Below are 21,432 nucleotides of genomic sequence, written 5' to 3'. Positions count from 1 at the left end.
ATAAAATATAAAAATATATATAATAAAATATATATATATATATATATATATATATCCTTTTTCTGAGCTGCTTCTCCTCACTAGGATCGCGGGCGTGCTGGAGCCTATCCCAACTATCATCTGGCAGGAGGCGGGGTACACCCTGAACTGGTTGCCAGCCAATCGCAGGGCACATATAAACAAGCAACCATTCGCACTCACATTCACACCTACGGGCAATTTAGAGATTTATATCAACCTACCATGCATGTTTTTGGGATGTGGGAGGAAACCGGAGTGCCCGGAGAAAACCCACGCAGGAACGGGGAGAACATGCAAACTCCACATAGGCGGGGCCGGGGATTGAACCCTGGTCCTCAGAACTGTGAGGCTGACAAAAACAACGATTGATCTAATTATTACAAATAACTACTGATAAGAATGTAATTTTGTGTCTAAACAGCATATTCGTTACACCAAACAGTCCGACAGATTATGAAAATAAGGGGTATATTTAGTAATTTATTTTAATCTCCTCTACTGTGCTATTTTGAATTAATAAAAATACTAAGAATTTAAAGTGCCCTTTTTTTTTTTTTGTCATTCCACTGCTTTTAACTAAACGTATTTGCCGTGGTATCGAGGTCAGAATTTTGATGTGACAACACATACTCACACAAATTGGCATTTCATTTTTTTAAATTGCCTCACTTGATAGAGTTTGATCTGAACATAAAACAATTTTCCTTCATGGTTATTGTGTGCCACGCAGGTGAGGCGGGGCTCTAGACTCCTGTCCTCCATGAGAGAGGTGTCTTTGTTGTTTTCAAGCTGCCTGTTTTCTTCTTGCCCCAAGCAGCCTGTACTCACTCAACTACAACTATACGATGACATCCCACAGTCCTCCAGTGCTCTGCAGGAGTGACCTTTGCAGAGCCAGACTGACAGATCTGGCCCCGGATGCTCTCCTTCCCTGCGGTGTGAGTGATGTCGGTTATGAAGTGTCGCGACCCGCCGGGGGAGGGGGGGGGGTGGCAAATGAATGAATCATTTGAGCAAATGTAAGTGACGCGACAAAGGGAACTGACTATTCTATGGCATGAGTTTATTGTCAGTCTGTGGGACGTACAGAGGGCCGAAATTGCTTTTCAAGAGGCCACGCCCAAAAACAACACAAAAAGCTAACAAATATCAATATATCGAGCATACATTCATACATGCTCTTTGTTGTATGAAGCGGTTATTTTTATATATTATTTATATTTATACATTTTCTTTATGATTAAATAGATATTTAAATGATCTTCAATCGAGTAGAAGAATATATAAAAATTCTAATGAATATATTATTTTTTGTCAGAATATTGCCGCCATCAGCAATGTGCAATGATTTTTTTTCAAGCCAACTGTGCATTTTTAACAGAATCTCACTGCTTTGGGATATTTTTAAAGTGTAATATACATTATGACTTTGAAATATTGCCTTTTTGGTATATATTATTGGTTCCATAATTTAACATGAAAAAATGTATGTTTGCTAAAAATGTTAATCAGTTTTTTTTATTTTGTTTTGCAATTTTAGGACAGTATTACTGTACTGTACTTCAGTTACTCAAATGTTAAATGCAGCCTGGGTCTGGATCAATATTTGGCCTAACCCTCTCTAGTGGAGAGTTGGTGCGTTTACCGCGCTACTCTCGCGGTTCTCGGGTGCCTGGCAACGTCACCCCGCCCAGCCGATCTCTAACCAATCAGGACTCTTCCTGTCCAGTGAATCGACCAATCACAATGGAGATGCGATCCTAGCACGAGTTTAAATCGGCCAAGTCAGTCTCTGTTTACCAAATCATGAAGCCACACGGGCACGCGGTTAACGTTTGACTTTTGTTCAATAAACAGATAAAGCGACACACCTCCAGGAAGTGTTAATGTGAGCGTTTAAGTTTGGGAGGGTAACATTTTAACTGCACGTCAACATAGTTCGCTAGTGTTGACAAAAACAAGATGCCGTCCAGTGTTGGTGACTACGAGGTGCTGCTCACCATTGGGTCCGGTTCTTACGGAAGGTGTCAGAAAATAAGGCGGAAGTCTGACGGCAAAGTGAGTAACTACTGCATTGTGTTTTTTTGTTTTTGTTTAACGACATTAAAATATTGATAGTGTGTCGTTAACAGGAGCTTGATAAACACCTGTGCTCCTAATGATATGATAGTTGTGTGTTAAGTGTGTTATGCACTTAACACACACACACAAACGTTTAAAACTTCAATAGTTTTGATTGGAGCACCTCCCAGTGTAGTCCTCATGTACCTTTTTAAAAGTACAATAATACAATACAATACGTACACGGGGTCTCTTGGTTTACGACCGAGATCCTGCGACGAATTTGTACGCAAATTGGACCGTGCCGTTGTCTAACGTAACAGTGGACAAACCACTCAAAATGATTTATTATTATTATTATTTTTTTTTTTTGGTGTGTGAAACATCTTCTAGGCCATGCCACTGCTTTCCAATTGGACCCCCTGTACATCCACAATTATTTGTACTGCATGCATTACGCCCATATTGCTCCCCTCTCTTACTACTGTAATATTTCCGCGTCTTACCCCAAGATTCTGGTGTGGAAGGAGCTGGATTATGGCACAATGGCCGAGAGCGAGAAGCAGATGCTGGTGTCGGAGGTGAATCTCCTCAGGGAGTTGAAGCATCCCAACATCGTGAGATACTACGACCGCATCATCGACCGCACCAACACCACGCTGTACATCGTCATGGAGTACTGCGAGGGCGGCGACCTGGCCAGCCTCATTGCCCGATGCATCAGGGAAAGGTGACCTTGTGGCCCTCACAACCATGCTTGTACAGTGAACATTAGCAAATATTAGTGATTTGGAGGGACCTATCTTCTGTTATTTACTGAAAAAACTCACCTATTTGCTGTTTTAGTTCTCAGGACAAAGCAATAAGAGTATTACTTTGGCACCATCTGGTGTCAAATGGTGTCATTTTGACAAAACTATGCTTTGCTGCCATCTTGTGGCATCTTTATGTGAAAGAATGTTGAAGTGAGTTGAGGACTTTCATTTCGACAAAAATCGTGCTTTGCAGTTAACCTCATCTTTCTTTCAGGAAAGTATGTTGAAGTGAGTTATGGATTTTTACATTGCCAAAAATAGTGCTTTGCTGCCATTTGTGTGGCTTCTACAGTAAATTCTAAACTTTTTTCTTTCTTTCGGGCGGGGGGGGGCATCAATTACTCATGGATTTTAACTATTCACTGCACTGCTCGGTCCTTACCCCAAGTTCACTGTATACCATCTATATTCCTTTCTGTAGCTGACTTTACAGCAGTGCAAGGTACAACCACAGCAGTAAACCTACTTTATTGTTAACTGAATACCCCGCTGATTGTGGTCACTCAAAACTGAGCATTATCTTGCAAAATAATTTGGATCAGATTGAATGTATTTGAGAGCCAATGAAAGTGTTGCATACTTAGTGGACCTCCCAGTCAGTGTAAATATGCTTTTTGTCCATTGCACTTTTCTCCCATTGAAGCAAAGTATCAGTCAAACCTGGTTATACTCTATTTCAAAAATGAAATAGGGAGACTTTTTTTTATTTATTATTCTTTTGCACAATTTTACGCATTATAGTAGGAAGCTCACTATGCTAAGCTCACTTTTTTTTTTTTTTTTTTTTTTTTTTTTTTTTAAATGGGATCGAACTTATTCTGCTGGCATTGTTTTCATGTATTTATTTATTATTTAATTTTGATATTTTGATTGACATGGTATATTAAATATAAAAGCGGTGCAGAAATGTCTCATGTAGAAACTATTTGCAAATATTATACACACACAAACCTAAAGCTTTGCTTTTGAAATGCTGGATTTCTTCAAATTGTGGCTAGAGATTTTTATTTACTCAACTGCAGGGAGTAGTAGGTGTTTAGTAGAGGAGCAGTCTTATTTATGTTTAAAGTATTTGACAAAAAAATTCCAAATTAATAATTACACTTAATGTGGTTACCTACATTTGTTCTACAAGTCAGAAGTATTTAACATCTCAATATAATGTACAGTTCTACTGTCAAAATTCAACATTGTTGTAAAGGCATAATATTTGATACAGTGCTTGTATTGCATATTATGTAGTCCAAATAGTCATAATTCTGTGTCATGTTCAGTATAATGTGTTACTACAATACTATTGCCAAAAATGTGACTGAATCCCTTAACAACAACAAAAGGTCTTTAAGGATAAAAATAAATGTTAAATGTAATGCATACAGTATTGTATGTTGGAATATAAAAATAAACTGATACAATGGGATTTGATATCTCAATGGTACTGCAACAGCATCTTCTGAAGTAGTTGATTACTTTTTTGACTCATTTTGTTTCTGTTTTCTCAGACGTTATTTGGACGAAAGGTTCGTCCTGCGCGTCACGGTACAGCTCATGTTGGCGCTGAAGGAGTGCCACAGGCGGAGCGACGGCAGGCCCACCGTCCTTCACCGGGACTTGAAACCGGCCAACATCTTCCTGGACGTCAAGCACAATGTGAAGTTGGGCGACTTTGGCTTGGCCCGGATCCTCAACCACGACACCAGCTTCGCCAAGACGTTTGTCGGAACGCCGTACTATATGTCTCCTGTGAGTTACCAAAATTGTGAATGGTGCCACTTTTGTAAGGTTCCCATCCATGCAACATTTGTATTGCAGGAGCAAATGAACCAGATGTCATACAATGAAAAGTCTGATATCTGGTCACTGGGCTGTTTGTTGTACGAACTGTGTGCCCTATCGTAAGTACGCTTGAGCACCTCCTCTCACAGGCTGCTGTGTTTACTGTAAAGCGCACAATGTTGTCTTTGCAGGCCCCCCTTTACTGCCTACAACCAAAAAGAGTTGGCCGTCAAGATCCGAGAGGGCAAGTTCAACAGAATCCCGTATCGATACACCGAAGAAATAAACACCCTCCTCAAGAAAATGCTCAACCTCAAGGTTTGAAATATGAATGTACTGTATAATTAAACAATTCACCAACTGTTAAATCAAATGGATTTTTTTATCCATGTATATTTCTGGTGCTGTGTGTTGCTGTTGCCAACAGGACTATCTGAGGCCATCTGTGGAATCCATCCTCCAGAGCAGCCTGCTGGCCGAAGCAGTCGGCGAAGAACAGAGGAAGGTAAAGCGACAGCTTCAGAGGCGGTCACCAGCCTCTGACGGTGCTCCCGAAAAGCCCGCAGAAGCATCACCGTCTGTCGCAGAGCTCAGGCTTCGAGAGCAGGCGCTGCAAGAGCGTGAAAAGGCGCTGCAAGAACGTGAGGAGATGCTGGAGCGTGAGTTTGGTTTTCACTTGTACTTGGAGTCCACTTGGGGTTTGGGTGCGGTTCAGGCAAAAGACTTTAGCGCTGAACGGTGCACCCTTTTGTCCTTTTCCATCGTCCGATGTCGGGAAGGGGGTGGAGGCAAGCGATAAAATCACATCAAACTTAATTGTCATTCTACCAGGCATGGGACAGTGTTGCGGTTCAAGGGAGCACTCCATTGTTCACATACCTTTCCAGTCCAGTAATCCGGATAGGAGCCGAGCGGAAATCTGCAATAAACAAATGCACACCAAATCGCACTGCTTTGGTCAAAACGGGCTTTTATTTTGGTGCCCCTCACAATTTTTGACAAAAGATTTCAATTGTGTCCCTAACCACACTGATTTGGGGCAAACGATCCTTTGTTTTGGCAATGGAAACGATTTTGGCCAAAGAAACTTTAAGAAAAAAAAGGGGTCCCTGAACCAGTCTAGTTGTGCTGATAAGCGGAAATGGCCCTTTATTTTGGTACGCTTCACAGCTTTTGACAGCAGTACAGAAAGTTTTAAACCATTGCATCTCAAACTGCTCTGCTTGGTCAGGACTCGAAACAGGCCTTTATTCATCCATAACAGCTTTTGACGTTGACAACACCTCCAAAGATTCAACAATGTGAAGGCTACTAAAGTAAAACCATTGCTGCACTATGCAGTACAGTTTGATTGACACTGTTTTTTTTTGTCTAAAAACATTTAAAAGTGGAAAGAGTAAACAATGGTACAAGTCAACAAAAACATGTAAGAGGTAAATGAGAATGCAGTATTTACGATTTGGCTTAATGTAGAGTTTTATTAATTTGCTTTTGTTTTTAGGACGGGAATATGAGATGTGTGTCCGTGAACACCTTGCAGCCGAGAAACTATTAAGGTAATTCACTGAAGAAAAAAATGGCACGAATGACTTACGATCTGGCAGCACAGCGTGGTAGTGTTTAGCACGTCTGACCCACAGTTCTGAGGTTCAGGGTTCAAATCTGAGCTCTTCCTGTGTGAAGTTTGCATGTTCTCCCTGGGCTTGCGTGGCTTTTCTCCAGTTTCCATGCACAATAGAAAATGGATGGGCTGTTGGGTTTATGATTTTGTAATCTACACATTCATGTTTTGTTGCAGAGCGGAGAGTTTATTAAAGAATTTCCATGTGGAGCATCAGAGGGAGCAGACTCCCCTTCATAATAACGACATAGGTATGCACGTTTGATGAAGACCTCTGGACACATACAGCCCAGCTTGGAGTTTCTTCATGATTTCATACTTTTAGCATTTTTTTTTTTTTTTAAACGGATAAGGGGAGGATAAATGGATGGATTGATAATTATGTCAATAAAGATTTTAACCAAACTTTAAAAATTTATAGTGTAACTGCTTGTGTTTAAATAGATTTTATATTGAATATTCTTTTGGTCCCATAGGTGTTTGGGAGCATTGCTCCCCGGGCAAGAGGAGGGTCCACTTTGCAGGCGCCAACAAGGAGAACAGTCAGCTGTATCATTCTGTGACGGTGCCGCCGCGGGACTACTTTGTCAGTCGACATGCTCAAATCCTGACTGACGTGGAAAAAGCCTGTCAGATCCTCGGCTTCCGCATCTGACTGCTGTGTTGTGACTGAGTGTAAATATTAGCAAAGTGGTGGGACTACTGAGTAGAAAATTAAGCTTTTGTCTGTGTGTGCTATTTATAAGGTGCAGTGCTGGTGATATTTACAATATATTGTAGAAGGCTGTTATTATTGTAGAAGTCTCGAAAATGGGTTGAAAATACAAGACATGGCCAAACTAAGGGCATTAATGTCATCTAAGCAATACATTTAGGTTATAATTGCCATGAATTAGTCTTCGACCAAAGGGACATATACAACAAATATGTATTTTTCCCACCAATCTCTGGTAGGTTGTGTAGTTGAAATGTGTATTTAATTGCGACATGAGTTTTTCACCATGTTAAACAATTCCCAGGTTTCTTAATAATATGTCTGTGGCATTCTTTGGTCAAAACACCCCAAGGGTAAAGAATTGACTTATTTATTTATTTTTTTCCCCCACAGCATCATTATTTCCATGGTGAAATGATCTTATTTTAGGGGCGGCTATACCGTCGCCACACAAGTTGCAGGGGGAGAGATTCAATGAAGTTATCATTTGTGCAAGCAGCATTTCATCACCAAGCCACTGAAATAAACTGTGTTAGCAATTTAGCCAAATATTATTATAACATTACCAGAAGCTAATGCTAGTGACACTGATAGCTAATCATAATCTGTGCTAACACTGCAGCTGTACTTACCTTTTGGCTTTATCATGATTTGAGTGCAAAGTGATACATTTTTCCCCTCTCTTTATTTCACACTCAATGGATAGGCAGACAGGCCAAGACCTAACTGTATGTATGCAAAGAAGTCGAATTTACGTGTCCTTTAAATAATTGTATTTATTTCATGTTACTCAAGGTCCCCTCACAGAATTATAATATAAAATCAAGAAGTAGAAAATAAAGACTGAAATATAGCAAAGTAAGTTGAGCAAAAGAACCAAGCTAATACAAATAGATTTTTCTTTAAATTACTATAGCAATGACAGTAAAATCTGCCACAAGAGGTCACTCGTTTTCCAAAATCGTATTTGATTTAAGTGCCTAAATCTGCCATACACTTTCGACGGTTTGCCATAATCGTCAGCAGTTCGCCTTAACCATCATATTAACAGAGACTATTAACAATTACTTAAAATCTAATTTAAAAAAAAAAAACAATTGGACTTTCAATAATGATGTATTCTACCAGAGTGCATTTGAGTTCCTAAACCATCATCTGGTACGTGACAACATATCGATGAATCCCTCCTTTTGAGATTGTGTTGAGTGGAATGAAAATAAATGAACTAAAAATAAAAAAGATGCCCTCCCTTTATCATAGCAAAGGTCTGTACAAACATCTTATAGCATTGTAGGAATTCCCAGCATGCCGAGCGGCTTTGCGAATAGTTGTAAAGTGCTATATAAATGCTGTGTTCTGTTAGTTAGTTAACCCTTTGAAGTGTTAATAGACTTTATGCGTGTTTATTTCCCCACTTCTCGTCGTTGTGTGTTTACTGTTATTAGTTTGCACTAGGTGTGACAGTCGCATCATGACCCTCATTGTTGCTGACTTTTATAACTGAGTGACCAATATCGCTCTTCATTGAAGCCACATCGCCTCTTTCAAGTCTTCTCTGTGATTCACCGTCGGCACAATGAATTACTTTTGGTAATATGGGGTCTTGGAAACGAAACAAATGTCTGCGTGTATGTCATCATCATATCGAGAACTCACGCTGTCCACGTCAACGGCGTATCATACGTACATTCACATATTGTAGTGAGAAATCTTTATCGGGCTTTTGTTCTTAGTTAAAATTTCTCGTAAGAGAAATGTAGTTCGGTTTGCGCTAGTCATATTAGAAATTGGAATTTTATATTGTTTTTTCCCCAAGGGGAATCAGCCTTGTACGAAAATTAACATGTCAATCATCGCGAGACTACGCTAGTGTAGCGTGCGTAGCAACCACTGTCGCCCGGTTTCCCCGTCCCGCCCATTATGACAGTAATGACACCCAACCAATCGGCTCGGACCTTTTTTCCTCTCGTCCAATAGGAAACCGTACAGGGCGTGTCATTTCCTCCGTCTTTCTGTGTTTCGTGTGGAAAGTTTACCGGCTCGGGTGCAAAGTTTCAGCCCGTCTGCAAACTGGAGCTGGAGCGAGCGAACGTCGGAAATATCGTTGTCTGCCGAGTGACCAATTCTCGGATGAATTGTATTCCAGTCGACGTGCCGCTGCCATTACGGGACGAACGTAGTGTGTGTGGGGTGTGGGGGCAAGTTTTGTCTCTCGGGGAGCCAGTTAGCTTGGCGTTCATCCTAGCTAGCTAGCTAACTCGTGCGAGCTTGTTTTTTTTTTTTTTTGTATTTTTCTTTTTTGCGCCACCCTTTAGAAGCTCGACAGCAAAATGGCTTGTGAACCCAATCGAGTCCGGCTGCTATGCATGCTCTCGTTGACTTTCGTCTTCTTCATCGTGGAGGTGGTGGTGAGCCGCATCACCGCATCCCTCTCGATGCTGTCGGACTCCTTTCACATGCTGTCGGACGTCATCGCCTTGGTCGTGGCTCTGGTGGCGGTGCGCTTCGCCGAGAAGACCCAAGCGACCGACAAGAACACGTTCGGCTGGATCCGGGCCGAGGTGATGGGGGCGCTGGTGAACGCCGTGTTCCTCACGGCGCTGTGCTGCACCATCGTGCTGGAGGCCATCGAGCGCTTCACCGAGGCCCATGAGATCGAACGGCCGCTGGTGCTCGCCGCTGTGGGCTTCGCGGGGCTTCTCGTCAACCTGCTCGGGCTGTGCTTGTTCCACGGGCACGCCGGCGGAGGACACGGACACTCGCACGGGGGGAAGAAGGGCAAAAGTGCCAAGGCTCACCGGGCTGGCAACGGAACTCCTGGAGAGACCAACAATCTAGTGGGGAACCACAGCGGCTGCGGGGAAGCATCGCAAACTACCGGTAAGCATTCACAATCACAATCCTTAGGTTAGTCACCTCCTGTTCCGCCAGCGGCCTGTTCGTGGTTTAAAATGTACAGATGGGCCAGGTCATCAAGAAAAGAAAAAAAAACGGAGTAAAAGAGTTTATTATATATGTAAAGATTTACAAATACGTATATTTTATCTATTATGTGTATTTTATTAAATTAAAGTAATATCTTTTCAAATATAATAATTCATTCCAATGTTTACATTTTGTCTTGTAACTAATTTTATTATAATTTTAATAAAATAAAGGTTAACATTTTATTAAAGTAAATCATTTTACTGTGCAAATGTATATTTTATCTATTGTGTATATTTTATTAAAGTAATATATTTTCAAATATTATAATTCATTCTCATGTTTACATTTTGTCTTGTAACAAATTTTATAATTTAATAAAATAAAGGTTAACCTGTTTTTTAAAGTAAATCATTTTACTGTGCGATGAGGTAATATGTATGTATTACGTGTTACATATAATTTAATGTGTAATAAAGTAATTAATTCTTATTTTGATTTTTAGAATGACTTAATGATGCATTATTTCATGCAATAAAAATATTTCAGTAATTTTTTTAATACAATACAAAATTACGTGTCCGTAAACTTGTTTATTTGAAATAATAAATTATATAAAATGAATGAATGAATGAATGTTTATATTTATGCATATTTTAATAAATAAAATAATCCATTCTCGTATTGTATTTTAGAATTAAAATTAACTAAGGAATTGTTTAATAAAATAAATGAAAATATTGTAATGTTTTTTAAGGCCCGAAACGTTTAACCCACAACAAATAATAAAATGCTTAATATTTTGAAAATTTATATGTAAAATGATGTATTTTGCTATTTTTTTGTATTTACAATACATCAATTAAACAGTTATTTAATGCTGGTAATTAATACAAAATTAAATAAATACATCTTAATGAGCAAATTTTAAGGAAAAATGGCTAACTCTTAATATTTTAAATGCCAGGTGGGCTGCAATAAAGAACACGACTTTGATTGTAACTTTTTGACCAAAAATATTATAAACACCAAAGAGTGTGATGCAATATTGTTAGGTTAATACCTCTGAAATCTTCTTTGTCAAGGCAATGACTCATTAGATCTGACCTGTTGAATGGACCATTTAACCAATCAAGAGTCCTGGAATATTTGTCATTAATTGAGACAGGTTTTTTCAAAATTTATGAACAATATTAGTAAATGACACATTTTTAAATACTATTATATGTATTACATTGTTTATTGTCGGTCAAATGTTCCTGGGCTTTCCCCAACAGGCGAGCCATAAGTGTCACACCCTTGCTCTTGTCGCAGGGGTGTCAAACTATTTTATTTAAAAAAAAAAAAAAAGTTTTTTAGTTTTTATTTATTTATTTATTTATTTTTGTCTCGGGCCGCATTGTAGTTATGATTTCCCTCAGAGGGCCGTTAGAACAGTGAAACCATATACATGTTTAATCATCAACAAAACATATTACCATTACACAACAAATTGAGGGATAACTCGTTTTGAAATCAGAAGACAAGGATAATAGTTTGTTCAATTATTGTTTAAGTTACTGTAGAAGAAGGGTTTAGTAACAGAACAATTAATATCTCAACATTGTTGTTTATTATTATGACAATTTTGAATTTGGGTACAGATTTTAGCAAAAATCATGGAAGTTGACGAGCATGATTTGCTTTCGCGGGCCACATAAAATGATGTGGCGGGCCGCATCTGGCTCCCAGGCCTTGAGTTTGACACCTAAGCTCGAGTGCATAGGTTCAAGCTAATTGTCTCTCTCTCCCCCTATGGCAGCCTGCTCCACACTATTTTCATAGTCAGCAGTTCACATTGCATAAGAGTACGGTCTATTTCCTGCTAGCCTCTTAAGAAACAAGCAGTCACATGATAATTGTCTGGCTTACTGTTTTGTAGGTGTGTGTCGTTCTCACTTGTTTGGGCCTTGAAGGGTTAAAGCCATTCCGAAGGCCCAGGTTTCTCCCCCACCGCGCACGGTTTGGCCTTGACATTTTCAATAAATGGAGACTGCCTGCACCCCTCCTCTATGCGCCCGGTAGCAGTTACTGGACCGTACATCAGTGTAATGGAAGCGTCAACGGCCAAAACCACGCCATTAGCTGCTGATGAATGAGCCGCCATTGTCTTTGGGATTTAGGCAGACGGTTTCTTGCCCTCACGCACACACCCTAATCAATGATTGGATTTTGCCCAATATAGCGTTGCATTTAAATTCAGTTCTAAACCTCCAAGGTTTTTGGATTATTTAAACACACCAACTATGATCACTTCTGTCAGCGGTCCAATCGATTGCTGGAAAACGTGACATTGTTCTTATTACAAACTCGTTTTCTTTGTTAACGCTCATCGTTCAAAAATTTCCTTTCAGTTTTAATCAGAGATTGGGATGATAATTGGTTTTTACTAATTCTGTTGATTGTCTGGAAATGATTGAGCCAAAAAGTGAGCCAAAATTAACATTAGAATTACAGCTAAACCCTCCTTTTATGTTGAGGGTCAAACTGACCCAAGTTGGGGAAAAAATAAGTACTTTTTCATTATGAAACTTCTTTTACTTGGCTTTACAGTCAGGTGCGTAGCTAGACATTTGGGAGCCCAATGCAAGCTCAGTCATGGGGCCCTCCACATTCGTGAACATACTGGCAAGTTTATTTTCACCTTAACAGGTCTTTTGAACTCTGTTACAATTATCTGACATCCGAAGTTACTAGTTGCATAACCATTTTCGTGTTCCCCTTTCCTCTGTCCAGTGAATAATATTCATCACCCTAAACTTTTAACATTGTTTGTTGACTAAAAAAGTGAATTTAAGAGAATTCTCCTGTTTCCTGAGCAAGATAAAGTCCTTAAAGTTGTTGGAAGAACATGGAAGTGATCATGATATATTAAATGTTGTATTTTTCAAGCATCTTAATTAATACTAAACAATTATTATTACGTTAAATTAAAAAAAAATATATTAAGGTGTTTTAATGACGTATGGAGGCACCTTGAAATCTTGGGACACCAGGCAATTGCTTGTTTGCCTAATGGTAAATCCACCTCTGTTTATGACATATATATACATACATATATGTATATATATGTATATATATGTATATATATATATATATATATATATATATTTACTTTGTTTGGATTTGTTTCTTACATGTTATCCTGAACTGAAGTTATAATTACACTTGCACAAATTGACACAGAAACATTACTGAAATGAAAAATCAAAAGTTCATCAGTTTATCAAAGTTTTTTGCTCCTACTTCCTGTACCGCAGACGACAACAGTGGCACTACACTTGTTGCTTTTCCCCTGTAGTAGGAGTCTGTACTTCCAGGAGTGGAGCCAACAACGGAGACACGTTTACAAATGCTATACTTAATTTAGAAATCGTAGTACCATTTCAGTCACGTCCATAGATATTGTGACATTGACACAGTTCTCAGTCGTAGACTCGGTTTATTGAGCCCTTGTTTAAGTTTGCAAAAAAAAGAAAATATTTGTGATTGTTTACACCACTTCCTGTTATGTGTCAAGGTCAGCAGAGTATACCAAGTACAGATTGTTCTGTTCCGCTTCAGAATGTGAAGATGTGATTCTGCTGCTGCTCAGTACAAGGGCGGATCTATTCTAGTGGGATACAAAGCCGGTTGCCACCCAGAAATCCAGGAACATCCGTGATGTTTTACTTGTATATATTTAAAAAAAACTAGGGATGAGCAAGTACCGATACTAGGTTCGTGGACAAATTCATGGACGAATCATCATGTGCGTCAGTGTTAAGGACTCATTAGACAGCTGAGTGTTGTTTGGTTTGATGTTTCGGAGCCCTCTAGTGTCCGTTCTCCCATCAGAAAGCAGAAGACGTGAATTACATCCTTCTCCATCCTCTCATATTATGCCTGTTAAGACGCAATGTAAGTATAGATGTTTGTAAGGTTTATATTAGTGCTGGGAGTGCACTTTTAGTGTCTTGCTATGGCAATGTATAAATGTATTTGCTAACTCAGTCTTGGTGGTATGACTTTCTGCCTGGTGGTATTTCAGGAAAAAAAGGTCTTTGTTCACAATTATATGTGTCATTGTGGTAATTGAAATTTTATGTCTCAAAAGTAGTGGTAAGTATTCAAGAGGAAATGCACGTACTGGTAACGGTCTGAAAATAAAAGTGGTATCGAACATCCCTAATCAAAACATTATATCATTGCGGAGAATATCTGTACTTACACTGATGGACTCTTTTTAGCCTATTACCTTAGATATATTTAAGAAGAAGAATGTCAAAGTTGTGCTTGCAGCCTTAGAGTTTTCTGCATGTGGCCCTTTGAAGAAAAACTTTCCACACCCCTGATTTAACTTTATTGAGGTCTCCGCTTTCATCCGCAGACATCAGTCCTAAAGAGAGCACAGAGGTGCAGATCAACGGTGGCGCCCAGTACGAAGAGATGGAGCACGAGTCATCCTCGCAGCTCAACATGCGCGGAGTCTTCCTCCACGTGCTGGGCGACGCCCTGGGCTCTGTCATCGTCGTGATCAACGCTCTCATCTTCATCTTCGTGTGGCAGCCCTGCAACAAAGACGAAATCTGCATCAACCCGTGTATTGAAAGCCACGCCACCGACCACTATCACAATAACCACACCCTGCTGGATCTCCTGGAGGGCCCCACGGCGTCCAGCACCAAGGTGGCGGGGCCCTGCTGGGTGCTCTACCTGGACCCCACGCTCTGCCTCATCATGGTGTGCATCCTGCTGTACACCACGTACCCGCTGCTCAAGGAGTCGGCCCTCATCCTGCTGCAGACAGTCCCCAAGCAAATCAACATCCATCGCCTCAACGAGCGTCTGCTGAATCTGGACGGGGTCCTGGCCATCCACGAACTGCACGTGTGGCAACTGGCGGGCAGCCGCATCATCGCCACGGCGCACATCAAGTGCCACGACCCCACGTCTTACATGGAGGTGGCCAAGCGAATCAAAGACTTCTTCCACAACGAGGGCATCCACGCCACTACCATCCAGCCTGAGTTCGTCACGTTCAGTTCCGAGTCCCAGGACTCCCTGTGCGAGCTCTCCTGCCGGACTCAATGCGCCCCCAAGCTGTGCTGCGGCGCCGGCGACAAGCAGAACCCCGCGACTGACAAGAAGGCGGTCGTCGACCTCAGGGCGATCGGCGAGACTTCGGAGCCGGCCGCCGTGCCTCTGGTGCAGCCGCATGTGATCGTCACGTCGGAGGTGGAGTCGTCTCTGTGAGATACTAGATGGACAGCTGTCGGTCAGTATTGGAAAAATGGCTGCAGCGTTACCACCGAGCAAGCGTTCGTTCAGCCTCAGTCTTTCTTCACAAGCCTCCTCAATCTGCATATCATTTTCGAAAAATGAAAAAGCGACTGATTTGTTTTTAAATCAAACCCAAAAAAAAAACCAAAAGTTGACAGATTCTTCAGATTTACATTTTTATCTTAGATCAAAAATAAGAAATTGAAAATAAGATAATAGGACTCATTTTGATATTAATATGAATTGGTCATGGTTACATGACCTGCAAGTTTGGTAACAAGCACCTGTAAAGAAGTGTTAGCTTGTTAGTAGCCACCATTAGCCAGGACCAATCAAATGACTCAAATCAAAACCGTTATTAAAACCCATTGAGACTGAAGTCTCTTTTTCGAACAGTGATCTGACCAATAATGTATAGTTTTAGACCAGTGTTTCCCAACCTTTATTAAACCAAGGCACATATTTCTCTTTAGAAAGCTGTCACGGCACGACACTTAAGAACAATCTTAAATTGAAATTAAATGTTTCCCGTGGCACACCTGATGATCTTTCATGGCACACTGGTTGGGACTCACTGGTTTAGACTGAAGGGGTGTTGAAGTCATTTTCATCGCGGGTCGTAATGATATCCATCCATCCATCCATTTTCTTTACTGCTTATCCTCACTAAGGTCATATATGATCTATAATATAAATGTCACCTCATTATATTATTATGTCATCTATTTCAGACATAATGCGTACTAGTTACAATTTGTCCTTTATGGAATACTACTAATGGATCGTGGTCATAGGGAGGACTGATTGTGGCAGCTATAAGCTAACATATCTTTCACTAATGCTCGTTACCAAACTGCTGGGTCGCGTAAACATGACCAGTTGTGGCCCGTTTTCCAATTTTGTATTTTTAATCCGAGGCAAACATTTTAATATGAAAAATCTAAATTATTTGTGTTAGATTAAAAAATTAATGAGTTACTTTTTCATTTTTTGATTACCAATTGTAAACGGAAAGAACGAATAATACACAGATTCTTATCGTCGTCAGTGGCATGTCGGGGTTCGCTGACTTTGGAACCTTGTCCCATGGTGTTGCTCTGCGAAAGCTTCTCTCTTCAGGACCTCCAAATGTCCTCTTTCACGGCATACTCATTTCAGCCTGTTGACTATTTTGTGTGTATTCTCTTAACCCCCTGACCCCTAAAAATGGAGTATTGTATTGCTTATTTAAGTTATTAGAAATAATCTATTTCTCTCTTTAGATGCTGCTTTTCTTCTCTCTTTGGCCCACCATCTATGCCGGTAGTTAGATTTTTGGCATTTTGGGATAAGAAACTGGATAAACACCTCTTAGCCTGCCTTGCGCTCACTGGCAATAGTACCGAGTGTAGTTGATGTAAACTGTGCAATGACACGGGCGCTTTAATTCAAGATTTAATGCATCGCGTTGCTAAGAAACCGGCCCGCAATGTCGCCAGTCACCGTTTTTTTGGGGCGTATTATGTTGTCCAAACTGAGACCTGGTGCTCCGTTACAAGACCTCCAAGGTGCGTCTTGCCGGAACTCTCCCCCAAGCATACAAACCACTGTCAGAGTTCGGCTGTCCAGTGCTGTGGATGGCTGAGCACCAAAGTCCTTATAGTGGCCTTGAAATTGAATTTATTGTGGTGGGGGGGGGTCATCTCCTTTTTGTCACTTAACAAGGTGCAATTGAGAATTCTACTCCTGATTTAATGTATATGCAATGTAAACAAATATGAGCTGGGAAATGTATTTTGACGTGTTCCTTCATTTTTATAATGTTCAGTCACTTATACACTGTGTCATTGAGCACATGTTTGTGGCTTTATGTGAAAAATAAAGTTGCTGGTTTTTTAATTATTATTTTAGATATGACATGTCAGCTGATGTTTCTACGGTTACTGTCTGCTGTGTCATTGTGAGACAAAAAAAATATATGGCTGTTTGGTACAGTTGATAACCTCAAATGTGTCTCTTGCTCTTTTGTATCTTCAACAGGAATGATGGGCATAAGAAATTATTGATTGAGAATTTGGTAAAGTGTGCGGAATTGATTGAGCGATCTTGTGAAGCATTTGAGGCTAAAATGGATTTTTCTGCAAACATCATAGGTGCTGTTGATTTAGTCTCGACTAAGCAGTACAGAAAATGGATCGATAGATGGATGGATAGTCTAAAATACAGTGGATAGAAAAAGTCTACAACCCCTGTTCAAATCCCAGGTTTTTCTGATGTGTATATATATATATATATATATATATATATATATATATATAAGAGACCAAGATAAATCATGTTTTTTTTTTTTTTTTTTCATGTGACCTATATATAACCTGTACAACTCAAATGGGGGAAAATAATGTTTGGAGAGGGAGATGCAAAAAAACTACTGAGATAATTTGGTTGCACAAGTTAGCCCATCCTTTTATAACTGAGGATGTGATTGTGTCAGAACCAATCGCATTCAAATTCTTGCTACATGAGAGTCAGTGTAGTACTAAGGACACACCTGCCACCATTTAAAGTGCCTCTGATTAACCCCAAATAAAGGTCAGCTGTTCTAGTAAACATTTTCTGACATTTTTTTCAATCAGAAGCCTAAAGTTTTAAACAGTTCATAATTCCTTCCACTTTGATTAAGGCCCCAGTTCAAAGCATGATGCTGCATCAGAATGCTTTACTGTAGATATGGTGTTTTTCTGGTGACGATGAGCAGTGTCAGGTTTGCACCAAATTTACCTTTTGGAATTATGGCCAAAAGGTTCAGCCTTGGTTTCATTGGATTTAAATAAAAAAAATAAATACAAAAAAAGTGGGAATTATGAACAGTTCAACATAGCAGTCAGTGCTAACAAAAAAAGTGTGAGCTAGAAAAATCAATAAATAAAAAGTACAATATCAGGAAATGTCTCCGCACACCACAAGATAATCACTCAGGGCTATCTTTTCGAGACATCGAAAGGGAGGCGAAATGCTCAAATTCAGTCTGATTAGTGTAATGTTTACTGCACTTTAGGCCTTCATCCACGCTATGGCAACTTCTCTGGACAGCATAATTCGGCTCAATACAATACAACATTGTAATAGGAGTTCAGAACATTCAGAGAGTAGAATGAATTGATTGATAGTTTCTCCCATAGTTGATGGTCTTCCTAATCAAAATGAATGATTTTAGAGCCAAAATTTCTGTCCCTGGCAACTTTAGCCACTCCAACTAAACTTGTGTTATATGTGTGTGTCCAAGGCCAAACAAGACAATTTGTCTTCTTCTTAAGTTGATTCAGTGCAATACATTTGCACCCATCACAGGCTGCCACACCTCAACAATGTTTATTCAGCAGCTCTGAGGCAGAGGAGTTGCTTTTACTTTCATAATAAGTCAGTGAATGAGCCAGTTGTCCGTGAGCCCCATCGTCGCTAAGCGTTTGATTTCATTACAGTGTGCAGTTCTTCGGGTTTCTCTCAAACATTATGAATGGTACCAAAATAACTTGGCTTACCAATTGTATAACTATGATACCTAAAATGTAGCACTAGACACACTGAAGTCTATTAAATAGGCAGCAGAGCATTGTCACTTATGTTATACTACAGAAATAAATTTGGATGAACTCAAAAGGTGCCATGAATACATGGCTACCAAATTTCCTCAAATTGTTGCCTCAGCTCTAATAGACACCATGCTTCAATCATCAGGTGCCTCATTTACTTTTCACTTGACCAAATAAGCGCTGCGCCTCAAATAGAGGCTCAAATAAAATTACTAATAATCGCTATTGTGTCACGGTGGACATGTTTACCATGACATCCGTGAAATCTGACATTTGAAGGGAAAGTATTTCTGTGTGCAGTGCATTAGATTGTAATATGACTCTATCCATTTTCTGTAGTATAACGTTTCCATACAAACACTATGTAATAGAAAACCACGCAGCAATGTTTACATTTTTTATTTTTTTTGGGGGGGGGGGCGCAATGCCCCCCTGTGTGGCTGCACATAATACACATGCCAGAAACTGCCATGATTACAGATTGGCTGCTGACCATTCGATGGGCGACCGAAGGGTCTTACATAAGCGGCATTGCAAAGGCAACATGCACACAGGGCTTTACCCAGCATTCCTGTGTGGTGGTGGGGGGAACTTGTTTCACATTATCCATGCATAGAATGCCGCTTTGTGTGCGCTCGCTCTTAACACCAGGTGTTCTTTGCACCTTGCCTGCGGGCTATTGTGGATGTGAGCAACATCAAAAAGCAAGTCAGAATGCCGCCCGTGTTTCCACTTCAGATCCGAGCGTCAGCAACAAGAAAGAAAGATGATTGTTTGGTTTTGCTGAAAGCCACATGAGCGCCCTCGCCACCCCCTTTTTCATGGTGAATACAATGAGTGAACCCCACTTCACCTCAGGAATATGTTTTAGGGCCATAAAAAAAAGTGTTGCTCCTTCCTCTCTTTAAACACATTTGAACATAGTCAAACACACTTAAACTAATTTAAAAAAAAAAAAAAAATATATATATATATATATATATATATATATATATATATATATATTGCTTAGCATCACTTCTGACTCTCATTAGCACAGTTCATCAAATAAGAGGCAATGCTTTCTTGCGGCAAGCTTTTTTGCAAGCCATGTATTCATTACACAGGTGAAGTTTACTGTAAAACTGACCCATAAAACAAGAGAATTGAACATTGTCATTGTGACCGTCACAATGCAGTTTCATCGGCCGAAAGTCTACCATCTTAATGCAAACATATATTGCAAAACGACATACACATGCTCATGACAATTCACATAAATGTTATGGTAATTATAAATCTTGAAACAATTGCTGATTTTCAAACAGGTCAATTTGACACGCAATGTAACAATAGGGTGGAATTGAACTAGCCGACTGCAACTTAGGCTAACAAAATGTAATTATTTGTTACATTTATTTTCAAACAGGTCAATTTGACCCACAATGTAATAGGGTTAAAGGGTTAAAATATATCCGTCTTAAACTAGGGTTAGGGTAAATTAGACCCACAAAATAAGTAATTATTAATTATTATTATTATTTTTTTATCTTGCAATGGGTCGTGGGTTGACGCGCAATGTAACAAAAGTGTTGAATTAAAGCCCTCTTGAACTAGCCAACTGTAACACATATGGTTTGATAAATATATATATATTTTTTTACGTTTTCAAATGGGTCAATTTGACCCGCAATGTAAAAGAAGCGTTAAAGTAAATCCTGACAGACAAAATGTGACACCTAATGACCCTGAATGTCTTCGCGGATGGAACCATTAATTTAGAGACTGTAGGTTGCTTGGCAACTCTTCAAAGCTTCAAATGAACAATTAACTCATTTAGTCAAAATAATGATGCGTATAATTTCCAGATACCTGGAGATTAAAAAAAATAATAATTCAATTGGGGCTGGTGTCTCTGATAGGAGTTAGTTAGTCCCATTTAGCCCTCTTCAATGCATGAGCCCTCCTTCCCTAATTTCTAGTCTGTCCTGTTTGGAAGCACACACACACACGCACACACACACACACACACACTGTAACCAGTAATGCGACAAGGCTTGATGTGCTTAAGTTTGGTTTTTTTTAGTTGCCCTTGAGCAAGGCACTCATATTGTCGCTCAGGGACATCTCCAGTACGTTCTCATCTGCAGATTATGAGAGGCATCTATTTGGTGACTAATGTGCCATCTCTCAGAATAGCGGCCACTATTTGAGGAAATGGGGTATTTTAGGAGTTCCTGCTTGACCAACATTGACCTCCAACATGGCTATTTATTGATATTTTATTTCAATCCTCATTGAAGCTATTGCTACTGATATAGATTCTTAAAAGAGATGATCGTTTTGACTGTGAAGATTGTGGATTAAAAATGCCGGGGGCGACAACCCTGTTCTCTCCCACAGTCTCAGGTTTTTTTATTTTTTATTTTAAATCTGACCACATGGTCTCTACCAAAGAACTGTCAGTCAAGGGGGAGCCTAAGCCGACTGGAATGTTAACTCCGCTGACCACCACCACCACCACCACCATGACGCTGATGATGATGATGATGATGATGATGATGCAGATGACCTATTATTGAATGAACAAAAAATTCATATATTTATTTTAATATATATTTTTAACATATTTTTTATATTTTTTAA

General features: G+C 39.7%; 2 protein-coding genes across 2 annotated transcripts; both read left to right on the top strand.

Annotated features, from left to right (window-relative positions):
• The first annotated feature begins 1,838 nt into the window (after nucleotides 1-1,838).
• On the top strand, nucleotides 1,839-8,214 carry nek2 (NIMA-related kinase 2). Its single transcript, XM_061704382.1, has 9 exons — nucleotides 1,839-2,079; nucleotides 2,595-2,812; nucleotides 4,400-4,640; nucleotides 4,710-4,792; nucleotides 4,865-4,991; nucleotides 5,101-5,332; nucleotides 6,175-6,229; nucleotides 6,472-6,545; nucleotides 6,771-8,214. Exons 1-9 carry the CDS (start codon nucleotides 1,984-1,986, stop codon nucleotides 6,947-6,949), a joined length of 1,305 nt encoding a protein of 434 aa, XP_061560366.1. The 5' UTR covers nucleotides 1,839-1,983; the 3' UTR covers nucleotides 6,950-8,214.
• An 847-nt stretch (nucleotides 8,215-9,061) lies between these two features.
• Nucleotides 9,062-21,159, top strand: slc30a1a (solute carrier family 30 member 1a). Its single transcript, XM_061704758.1, has 2 exons — nucleotides 9,062-9,889; nucleotides 14,343-21,159. The coding sequence occupies exons 1-2, from the start codon at nucleotides 9,340-9,342 to the stop codon at nucleotides 15,206-15,208; spliced, it is 1,416 nt and encodes a 471-aa protein (XP_061560742.1). The 5' UTR covers nucleotides 9,062-9,339; the 3' UTR covers nucleotides 15,209-21,159.
• Nucleotides 21,160-21,432: the final 273 nt, after the last annotated feature.

The sequence above is a fragment of the Phycodurus eques genome, chromosome 18 (assembly GCF_024500275.1).
Source record: "Phycodurus eques isolate BA_2022a chromosome 18, UOR_Pequ_1.1, whole genome shotgun sequence".
Lineage (NCBI taxonomy): Eukaryota > Metazoa > Chordata > Actinopteri > Syngnathiformes > Syngnathidae > Phycodurus > Phycodurus eques.
Note: the sequence above shows the minus strand (reverse complement) of the source record. Positions and strands in the feature narration are given on the sequence as shown.